This window comes from Fulmarus glacialis, unplaced genomic scaffold, assembly GCF_000690835.1.
Source record: "Fulmarus glacialis isolate BGI_N327 unplaced genomic scaffold, ASM69083v1 scaffold4307, whole genome shotgun sequence".
NCBI lineage: Eukaryota > Metazoa > Chordata > Aves > Procellariiformes > Procellariidae > Fulmarus > Fulmarus glacialis.
Window position 1 is genome coordinate 74,035 of NW_009222575.1, and position 11,909 is coordinate 85,943.

At 34.9% G+C, this 11,909-nt stretch overlaps 1 protein-coding gene across 1 annotated transcript in view; it reads left to right on the forward strand.

The window, feature by feature from the left end:
- The window catches only part of LOC104079450 (chromosome unknown open reading frame, human C10orf11), a 40,000-nt gene extending 30,604 nt beyond the window's left edge, over positions 1–9,396 (forward strand). Inside the window, exons 4-5 of the mRNA XM_009581490.1 lie at positions 6,423–6,549; positions 9,334–9,396. Coding sequence (XP_009579785.1) covers positions 6,423–6,549; positions 9,334–9,396 — 190 coding nt within the window. The remainder of the gene's footprint in view (positions 1–6,422; positions 6,550–9,333) is intronic.
- The last annotated feature ends 2,513 nt before the right edge of the window (positions 9,397–11,909 follow it).

Sequence of the window (11,909 nt, forward strand, 5' to 3'; positions counted from 1 at the left end):
TCATTAAGAGCTGTTGACATGGAAACAAGGGCAAGTGGAAACAAATGCCTGAGTTTATTTTAAATAAGCTTAAAAGTACATATACTAGATATGCTATCTTTGGCAGGGGGAGCAAATGGTGATAACCTTATGAAGTCCTCTTAAGATATAACAGCAAGGAAGGAAGTGCATGCATTTTGTATGGATTAACTTTTCAAGCTAAATCAGCTATTCCCATCCCACAGGTTTGATTGTGTGAAATGCTGGGTCCTCTTATAGCATTTCCAGTTTCCTTGCAGTTTTGTTTTGTTTTATTGTGGTTTTGTTTTGTTTTCATGTTTTTTTTTTTTTTAATTGAGACAGAACCTACTCATCTATTTTAAATAGTCTTGTTTTTTAATTTGTATGGTAATATAAATACATAAATCCATATTCAAGAAGCAATAGGAGACCAGAAGTCCTCACGCTGTAATGAAAATAATGCTAATATACTTGGTCAATATCAGTGAACTTACTGTTGAGGCTCTCTTTTAGCAGAAGGGATTGAAGTCTGTGGTACTTCTGCATATGTTTTTTATGTACTTCGTGAGACGATTAGGGTATTCCCTTACATCTGCATAATCTATGAATCTGTGCTAGTTCACTGTTTGCATGAGGCCTTGTCGTTTCTACAGTACCTGGAAGAAAAAAACCTGGATTTGATAGACATAAAATAGACACAACTTCCATCTGAGATTAGCCACTGTAAGGATTTATGAACAAAGGCTATTATAATGTTTTTGTTCAGCCAAATAAATTGAAGTCCATAATACCCCAATTTGTCCATACTAAGCCAGTAAGTCAAGACATAACTAGAATTATTGTTACATGTATAGAGAGATATTTTTCTAATTCATAACGATGTTTGCTACATGGAAGTAGGGCAGAGGATGTTAAAGTATTAGGAGGCAGTCTGGATTTCTGAGTGTCTTGAGAGCCCCTCAGAATTGCATGGTCATCACCAAGCAGTGCCAAGGTGCACAGAGGCTATGTGATCTTCTAACATACCTCATGCCAACATCATGTCCTCTGTTCTGGAAGGTGTTGGTTTAAGTTTATGACCTGGTTTCCTTAACTCTGTATTGAGGAAGTTTTGTTGCAGATGGAAATTCTGCAGCCAGCTATATGCTGTTTGGTGGGGCAAGGGTGGGGGTAGGAGTTAAACTTTTTGGTGGTGCAAAAGAAACAATTACAGGAGATAATCTAGTTCAGTGTCATAAACATGTTTGCTCAATCCTTCTGATTTTTGTTTTCATCTCTTACCATTTGAATGCTGATGTAACTTTGCCAACTTCAGGTTATTTATTATTTCTAGTTTACAGTAATGTAACTGAGAGCATAATCAGCCCTTCAAAGTTTGAAATAGGTATATTATTTTTATGTTCTATGATTGTCAAGCAAAGGAAATGCAGTAGCACAGAAAATAGAAAAATGAAAGTAAACACTTTCTGAAACAAAGAGGATGTTGCAGGTATGGTATGGGTAGAGCTAGACATTTCTGCATTCTCTGGGCAAATATTTCTCAATTTTTCAGTGCCAGATTAATTTTGCATTTTAAACTTAAATATTGATGCATATAGTACAGTTTTTGTTAATAAAAGTACAAAATAAAGGACTATACAGAATCTAGTTCTTACCATAGTCTTTCACTAAAGGTTCAGTGGAAGAGTTTATTTTCTCTGAAACTCTAACGTAAACAAATTTACTATACTTTTCTTGTAGTAGAAGGAGGAAAAAAAAAACCCAAAACATTCTTTCCCCAAGTAATTTATTGCCACTTCTAAGATTTTCTTATACTGTGGCTCACGGGTGATGCCATTATCTTTCAGTATCAGGAGGCCAACCATGTTCTACAACTTGTCTGCTTTTCCAAGGGAGGTAATAAATGAATCGAGGCCCAGAGATGCTATGATATTATGTGTGGGTTGTTGGTTTTTTTTGTTATGGTGTTCACAGCTCTAGAATAAAAGTTTCTTAGAACTGTTCAATAATAGTAAGGAGTAGTGTACCAAAACTCGTTAGAACTGAAGGAATTTTTATGCCTGAACCTAAATGGCTACTGAAAAAATAGATCAGAATGAAATTACACAGTAGCTATTTAACAAAAATAAGGAGTTGATATAAAAGTTATTTACACCTCTGTGTTTTGGATCAGGACTGACAAATTTCTCGCATATGTTTAAAATAGATTTGTTCCTTTCTTCCATGTGATCTTTTTCAGGAACACTTACACATTCTCTTTGAACCCTTTTGCTTCACCTGTGAAACTCTCTCCTAAGATTGTGTGAACCATCACTGATTTTTGGGGGGTGAGGGAATAACGCAAGGGCTATGTTTTAAGTAATGACTGTTACACAGTAGAGAACTAGAAACATACACAGAATGTACCTGCAAGGTAACCGATAGGTCTTAGTTTCCGTGTTCGTATGGCAGAGTTAAGATGACAAGTCTGTGATTCATTAAAGGCTGTAGAGTGAGTCAGTATCAGAGACAGTATTTCTTTATATAAAAACTAGAGTCGTGTATTGTTTAATAAATAGCAGTAGCTGATCTCAAAGCTGTCTTTGTTCTGTCCCTTTCTGAACTCCAACATGTTTCTTCAAAGGAAGGCTTTGCCCCATTGAGCTTTTGCCAATGTCAATAGTAGCTGAATCCCAAACTCACTGCATTCCTTTGCAAATGCCCCCTCAAGCCTGTCCCTCTTTTCCAATATCTTGACAGGTTTGTGTAAAAACTGTTAAAATAATACTAATCACATGCAACATTTACAAAATTGGTAAATGAGTTGTTAATCTTTATTGTCATTTTCACTTAACTACGACTGAAATAACATGAAATGTGATATTCTCTGGTCTTTTTCCATCTCTGAGTGTTCCTGTTTGTGTGTGATGATTATCTGTTATTAGGTTATTTTCATGGGACTCTTGGCATTGGGAGTCAAGGGCGGGAGATGATTCTGGACAAAAGATGATGCAACTTTACTTACATAGTTCATTTCCTTAATCCATCATGAATTAGAAGATCACTTTACAGGCAGTGATAAATGGATCTCTAAACACCTTCCTGGTGTTTCTGGTTTTTTTCTCTCTCTGGAGCTCACCTTTATCCTCATCACTGAAGATAATAACCTTTTTTCACACCACTGCAAAGATGTTAAAACCCAGTAATAGCAGTCTCAGAGCACATGGAGCAGTGCTAAGTTTCAAAATGATTAAAAAAAAAAAAAGGGGGGGGGGGAGGAGGAAGACCCTGCCCCCCAACCTCTAATATAAAATAAACCTTTCTAAACTTATAATGTAAAATTTAGATGGATCTTTTTCATTAAACAGCATTCTCTTAACTAGTGATTTTACAAGTCTGAAACAGGTGCAATGCATCGTGCAATTTATGGATCCTAGTACCTGCCATAAAGTATTTTATGATGGCTGCATTCTGTGTTATTAGTAGCTGTCTTTTTCTGCAGCCATTGGTGTTTGATAATAGTCTTAAAACACCCAAAATTACTTACCTGCAAGCAACGTTCCAGATAGTCCCTGTTGACAGTTTGAGTAAGTTTAGTGCCCTTTTGTTGTACTTTACCTTCAAAACAAACTGATTGAACCATCAATAGCTCCTGAAAGCTGACAGAGGCATGTCATCTGGTCTAACCCTCTGATAGTAGGTTATCTGTGGGAGTTAACCTCCCTGCATTGTTAACTGAAATGTTTTATGTACTATGCAACTTCAGGATACTGCTGTGATAACCTTAGTAACTAAGTCATACATCACAGTAAAGAGATTTTGTGCAACAAATAACCCTGGATTAAATTTACAAGGGTTGAATTGATATTGTGAAGTATTCATTCCGGGGCTTTGGTAATCCTTTCCTGTATTTTTTATGGCAAACTTGTGTTATATTTAGATTGAAGCTGCATCTTCATATTTCTAGCTAAAATATATCCAGGAAGCCCAATGCTTTTCTTCAGCCATTTAATAAAAAAGTATTGTACTATTTTCATATAATATAGATTCTTTTTATCCCACATTTAGTAAAAGGAATATGAATAAATGGAACTGTATTTTGAATCACCTTTTAAAAGAATTAATCACTGATATACCTTTGTTCTACTGGTGGGATAACCTTTATGGTACTTGCTTTTTAATATTTGCTTTCCTTAAGGAGTGCAATTTTTAAAAAAACCAAACCAACCCCAAACCAGTGACTGGTGGTGTAGTCTGCTGTTTAGTTTCTGTGGGTAGGGTTTTTTGGTTTTGTTTTTGGAATTAGCAAGTACTGGTGCTAATTCTGTTTTTTGAAGTGCAGTCAAGATGGCTTAAAAATACAAAAATACGTTTGTATCAAGGAATGCTATTATAATTTTAAGCTCTTTTGAAATGATTGAGAGACTGACATTAGGGCTGTGATCCAAAGTCAGCATAGATGACAGTGCTGTCTTAGTCTGTTGTCATTTTTGTTGCAGCCTGCTTTTCAATGGCATATTTCATTCCATCATTAAACATTTGCTGATTTTCTAATACTGATGTTTTCTTCACCTGAATATTCATCTTTTCTCACCCTACACTTAGTGGGTGTCTTTACTCATTTTTAGCTTCACTCTTCTTCGCTCTTGACATATTGTTTCCTTCTGTACATGTCTTCATTTGAAAGAATCTGTTGTCATCAGAGCTTTTCTGCCAGTAACACAAGATGGATAGCTTCTCCTCCACTGAAAGATAAGGGCCAGCAAAATGCCAGGGAGGACTGGAAGGGCAGCCAGGAAAGCTGGGAGGAGTCTGAGAATGTGTCAGTCTCTTAGATCTGTAGCTGTTGTTTAATAAATGGTCTTAGGACAGGTTCAGTTTTGTAAAGTGACTCTCTTTTTCTTCTAATATCATTGAAAATCATAGATTTGAGGATTCACATTTAAATTGCCTGAGCATTTCAGTACTGAGCATTTTCAGTTCACTTGTTAAAAATTTACGAAGCTGTTGCCTCAGAGGAAAGGTGTACTTGATGGAAAGGTTTCTTTGCAGCATTAAATTTTGCTTGGTTATAGAAGGCGAGTCTTACAGTCTTTTTCACGTTTATCTAGTCTTGAGAACAGTATTATAAGATAACTCTTACCTTTTAAAAGACATTTTTTGTGTGTTGTTCTTTTTTAAAATGTTATGCTATGCAGAGTTTTCTACTACTTCGATTTCCTCCTTCCAGTGTCAGAAGGGATTGGTATGATTAGGAGGCTCTCTGACTGACCGGAGTTTTATGCAGAGAAGCTAGGCATGGGGAACATTATCAATCACCTTTCTACCCCCTGCCAGGAAAAGTCTGGCACTTCCCTCACTTTGCAATGTCTGCTTCATATTTGGCTGACTAAATGTAAATAATGTGTACCTGAGGTGGTCAGATATTTTGATTTGCCATGGTTGTGTGCCTTGCTTTGTTTCTGATCTACCATGTTCTCTCCCTCTGCAAGCAAGGAGCCAATGGTATTTTTTTGAGGCTAAAAAGCTGCTGTACTTTGAGTAAAAAGGTTAAATAGCATACAGTACTGATGGGTCCTAACAAGAACTTTGAATTCTTAAAGTATTTTTCATAAAAATAGTCTCTTCTTGTGTGTTTCTGCATTTAATCCTGAGCTGGGATCTATATGTCATAAGGATACCTTGTCTCTCTGGCAGGACCAAATTGGAATTCTCCTTCCAAATGATGCCTGTGTCAAAATGTAGCCCTGGAAAGCAGAGACCAGGAATAACTCACCATGCTTTCTCTTGACAAATTCTTTTTTTTAATGTTAAGAGTTTTGAACATTGACATACACTCCTTTCAAGACAAAGGATGGTGTTTTAGGATGTACGGTAGAAGACAAATTACACTCCTCCCTGATTTGCTGCTGTTCACATGTCTTTAATATTGGTGATCATTGTGCTTTTAGGAAAATATAATAAAAATCTGAAGAAAAGTGTTGGCAAATGAATGTTTTCTGAGAATTCTTTCAGAGAAAATAGCTGGCAGTTTCCCCTGTCTTAGATTGGTTTTCCCCTGCAATGTGGGATGGAATCTTTGGAATCACTCAAAAGTCCTTTTTCCAAACTGGCAATTCAAAACAATTTCCAATTTATTCTATTTCTGGGTATACCTTATACCTCACTAATACCTATAGAGAATATACACGCCCATGGTAATAATTTTCTTATCTGTCTGATCCACCCAGCATTAAATTGTTATGGGCAGCTTACAACATGCTTCATTTGAGAGAGTAAAGTAAGTATAATAACTTTTTACGTAAGCTACGTTGCATGAAAAACGTGAACAGAGAGAGGAAACAAAGGCTAATGATGTTTATTGCTGTTATTTTTTAGTCATTTAGTCTGTGAGTATGTCTTTATTACTGGATTTTAACTGTGTGCATTTTGCTATCTGTCAGATATTTTGTCCTGCACAAATTGACAAACCTGAAATTTCTCGATACTCGGAAAGTAACCAGGAGGGAGAGAGAGGAAGCCTTGGTAAGAGGTGCATTCATGAAAGTGGTTAAGCCCAAGGACGCTAAGGTAGGAGAGTAAATGGAAGAAGTAACAACAATGTGATTCATTAACACTGTTTTAAAATAACTCCAAAAGCTTGGCTGTGTCTTTTGCTAAAGTACCAGACAAAAGCTTTCAATTGAAAGGACTGGTAAATGTGGTCAGGTGAGGGACAAAAGCCTTAGTAATTTTTCTGTGGTTTAATATCGAACTTTACTGTTACATCTGGTTAATGGACTGTGGTTGTGTTATCAAATTTCTGGTTTCCAACCTGTTTCATATAACAAAGTAACTAATACGTGTCACTGAGCTTTGAAGAATATTTTTACCCTGTCTAAAGATATGTAACAACTGTGTGATATGCTTTTGTGAAAGAATGCGATTTTTCTGACGAGTTGTCCCCTGCCTTGTATGTTGAACACAAATGTCTGTCGCAGAGCTCACACCTATGGTGTTTATTGGCTTTTAGTAGACCAGCTGATTCTAATTTTGTATGATGTTACTTAATGTGGTGTCCTGCTAATAAGCATTGACAACATCAGAGAGACAGTTTCAGTATCTGAGCTTTTGATACCACTTGCATCAACTCTGGGCATATTGCATACTGCTGATGCAAGTAGAATGCGAATGTGAATTCTCCACTTTACCCTCTTTTTCCATTGTTGATCAATACATGATGATAGAAATCTGAGCTTCAGAGCGCTTTAGTGCTGCAGATCTTTCTTAAAACTCCACTTAAGTTTTCAGTCTACTTGCTTTCTGTTTGCTGTTTTGTTCTCTAAAATATACCATCAATAATTTATTGCAGATTTCCAATAATGCTGAATAATAATGTAGCAGTTATGGAAATGCACTCTTTGGTAGCATAACCATGTTGCTAGATAAATGCATTATCACAACTACAATTGCAGTGCATAACAAATTAATTCAGACTGATTCATTTATAACTACTAAAATGTTAACAGTTCTATACAAGCATAGCTTTGATATATCGTTTACCACTGCCTTTAGTTATTTCAGCTTCATATATGTAATAAATGAAAAAATTTATTTCTAAGATATCTTATTGTGGATATCTTATTCACTGCAAACCGTCTTTGCTGAATCTGGCCAAATGCAAGAGCTGAAATGTGCTAGATATAGCATATGTATGTTATCTTCTTTTATAATTCTTCTTATCTAATCAGATTTTGGATCTGGTGAAGTGGTTTTTTTTAAATTTTGTTAGCAATTAGATTTTTCATTTAAGAATCTGGTCTTTGAATTTTAACCAACTTAATAGTGTAAGAGAAGAAAAAAAGTGTCTGTTTCCTAAATTTGAAGTTCCTTGTCTGGATGAAACCTCTTCTTAAGTCAATAGCTAAGGGTAAATTACTTCACAAATGTAGGGATAACATCTTTATCTTTTATATCTGTAATTGAACCTTTTGTATAGTTTTGAATTATTTACCCACTAAGTCTTATGATAAAACATACATTTATTTCAGCAAATTGCAGAAGGCTCAAATTTACTGTTGTTATTGCCATACTAACGGTTTTTTTTTTTCCTTCTTTATAAATGGTTTGGTACAAATTGCTGATGGTAAAATCATTGTAAATGCTTCTCATAGAATGAATTATGCTTCTTAAGGTGCTACAAAATTACCCTCATCATACAATATTATATACATATTACAGAAGTGGCTAATTTAAAATAAATATTAAATTGGATGCAGAACAGATATTATAAACCTCTTAAAATTGTTTTGAATTTGTGCTTGTTTCCTAGGATATTCATGCTTATAGTATGCATGCATGCAAACTCTTTTTACGCCTGAGAACACTCATAGAGGCCTCTCTGCATATATGCTTTCAGATGCAGATATGTATGTATATAGCTATTTATAGTTATACTCAAAGACCATAACAAGCAGCATTCCTCTATATATCACAAAGATGATGTGCACAATAACTGTACTTTCAAATTCTATCATATGTTATATATTGAATACATAATGTTTTTTTATTCTTCAGCGTTCAGGTTTCCTGAATTTTGTGCTCTCTGTCTGTTCATCAGTTCCCCTCCCATATAGTTGCTGAGATTTTTGACCAGCTTCAGCCAAATTTAACAGACAGCTAGTGGTAATATATTCTAAGCTTTCTGAAACTAGTTAGACGAGAATGCATCTTGATCCAAACTAAGAGGAAGACTGCAACACATCCAGTATTGGTCATCAGAAAAACTCCTTAAGAAGTTGACCTAGTGATATAAGACCCTGCTGATAGTGAACTTCTAAGGAATGTTTTTTTCCTTCCCCCTAAGAGAGTAGCCACTGTGTCGGCCTATGCTTGTCAGGAATGGAGTTGGAATGATTAGTCTTTATCTTGGTGGATGCCACATGGAAATGTTGTTCTGCCAGATGTAGTAACAACAGTGAGCCTATCAGACTTGCTTTTTCAGGAAAAAACAAACAAACAAACAAACAAACAAAAATCCTAAATTAGGTGGGTTTTTTTCCCCCCATTATGATAAGCAGGAGATGGTATGGCTTATTCAGCATAAAAAGCAGACTGATGATCTAAAGAGGCTGTGATGTGGGGAGTTGTTTTCATTTTAGTCTTGACATGAAATACTTGGGACAGCAAAGTACCCCACCAAGAAAAAATACACAAAATGAGAATAAAAGCAAGAAATTTCCATTTGACTAGATTGTGTTTACTCAAATGCAAAAGTATCTAGCAATCACCAGCCATCACTAAGTCATAAATATTTTATTTTGTATAAATTTTTACTTTCATTTTTCCCTATTTTTTCATTTTTTTTTTTAACAGAACACTGCACTTTCTTGTGCTTTGCTTCATTTCATCCTTTGTTTAAAATGCATCTGTTTGTGATATGACTGTCTTATGGAAAGATGCAGTCATTTATTAGAAAACAGTTTAATGTTACAGTGCAGTGTTCCATCTCACTATGTAAGTGAGCTAAACTTCATTATTCTGTGATGTTTATGTTTTCTTTTGTCAAAATATTGAACATTGTATCATGCCTGATTTTAATAAAGATTGGGTAAGCCTGGCTGGATAAGAGGCATTAAGCCAGATGAGGAAGCCTTGTTTAATGACCAGACCATGACCTCATTTCACTGGTATAAGTATAGATCAAAGTAGAAGATGCCTGTCCAGTATGGAGTGTATTTCTGGGCTTGACAGCACTTCACATCAGAAAGACAGCTCAAGAATACGACAGTCAAAATTGCTTAATTATGTCCCAGCTTTGTAATTATTCATCCCTGCTTCTACAAAGAGTACAGTTGTCGTTTCTTGACAATAATTATTTAAAACTGTACCCTTCTTTGGTTTATAGGTATATGAATTGTGCTTCCAACTGTTTAATCTTTAAAACTTAGAGATGCAAAACAGAATGTGATTTGAAAATACATTTTAAGGCTCCATATTTTTACATTGCATATGATATAAATAAACAAAATGAAATTATGATGTATCAAAGCACATCATAATTTCATATTTTAAAGGTCTATATTCATGATCATTTAATCTAAATGATAAAATGTGGATATATCCATTATATCTAAAGTGTGTTGCTATGAATAGATACACACTGTCCTAAGTCTCTTTAACTATAAATTTCATTGCTTAATTCTGGGACAATGCACTTGCTTTTATAAAATACATATATTTCCCAATATTTTGCAACCCCTCTGCCCAACAATAATTTTTTTAGTTTACTGCATTTTTAAGGTTAACATTTTTATCAGTTTTATTTATAGTGGCAAAAGCAAGTAGTATGCATTTGGTCACGTGTAAAAATCTTGCAGCTTATAAGATCAAATCATCATCAGGTATCCATGGGTATACTTCCAAGTAACTGACTTAATATTATGTGGAGTTATTCTGCTTTCTTGCAACTTTACAAAGAACATCTTGTCCACTGGGTATAAAAGAAACTCTGTACAACAAAAGATGGCAGTACAGGTGTTTTGAATCCCCCCTCCCCCCGCCCCGATGCATTGTTTTCATCACAAGTTATAATTATAAAACCTGATATAGCATTTGTTCTCTAAGGGACTAAGATGGAGACACTTAAGCAGAAAGGCAAATCTAATATCTGCATTTCATGTAATGAGTGTATGTGATTCTTGCTCACACTGTTACTTGGAGGGTAGACAGAGATTATTTTATTATGACAGGAAGAGCAAATATTTAGGCAGTACAGCTTAAGAAATAAGGTGAGCTAAAATCTACAGTGTGCTTTCAGATCATTGTCAGTATTCTTGTGTTTAAGCTCATAGGAAAAGCTCATTATCAAAGTGACCAATGCTGATACATGCTTTTTCAAACTCTATTAAAATCATATGAAGCATAAAGAGTGATTTTAGTAATTTTTGTCCTTAACTATTTAACAAGAATCATATTTTTCTTAAATAGATATATCCTATCTGCTTCCAAGAATTTAGGCAAGGCATTTTTGCTAATGCATCTGATGGACCTTTTTTGCCCCTCCCTAAATTAGGAAGATGGGGCTGGTTTTAAAAAGTAAATAAAAGGTGACAGATAAACCTTTGGAGAACATCTGCATTGCTCAATTTTTTTCCTTTTACCAGCACAATTGTGTAAAGATCTTGACTTATGAACTTACAGCATTTGAAGTAGATGTAGAGCAAAGGACTTTTAAAGTGTAAAGAATCATTGTGTCAATGAACTGCTAGCTAGTAAGATACCTCTTTGAGACAGCTTCTACGTAATAGAGTTTCTTATTGTCCAGACGTCAAGGTTTCACGTACTAAAACAGAACGATGTCTCAAATATAAGACTCCAACCTAGACTGTGATGCCGTAAATAATACTGACTTCAAAGACATTGTAGCAGTCATGCTACTATTTGGCACGCTGAAGTATCCATTTTGCTCTTTGGAAAGTTTAAGTATTTTAAGCAAGAGTCAGTAACATGATTGGCTTATAATCCCCTAATGACTCATCAAAATTAGGAATAAAGAGTAACTGAAAAAAAATGCCAGAATTTATGTTTCTATGTATGAACACTTTGGTGGTTTAGAAGAAAACATTGCTGAGTAGGATCTGGCAGATACAAGAGTGGTACTTGCTAGAACTAAGCTGACAGAGCTAAGTTCAGTCATTTAAAAATTTTCATTTTTAAAATCCCATTATCTCAAACAAATCCCATGATCCAAAACAAATGTAAGCAAACACACCTATATAAAAATTTTATTAAATAACTGTGTGTGAATAACATTTGCATATTTTTTTCTAAACTGGTGGATTTTACTTATTTTCTAAAACTGGGGCATGACATCTTCAACTAAGCCTTTCTTTGGCCTGCAGGGGAATAGGTATGATGATTAATGTGGTAGAATAAGAAATAAGAAAAGC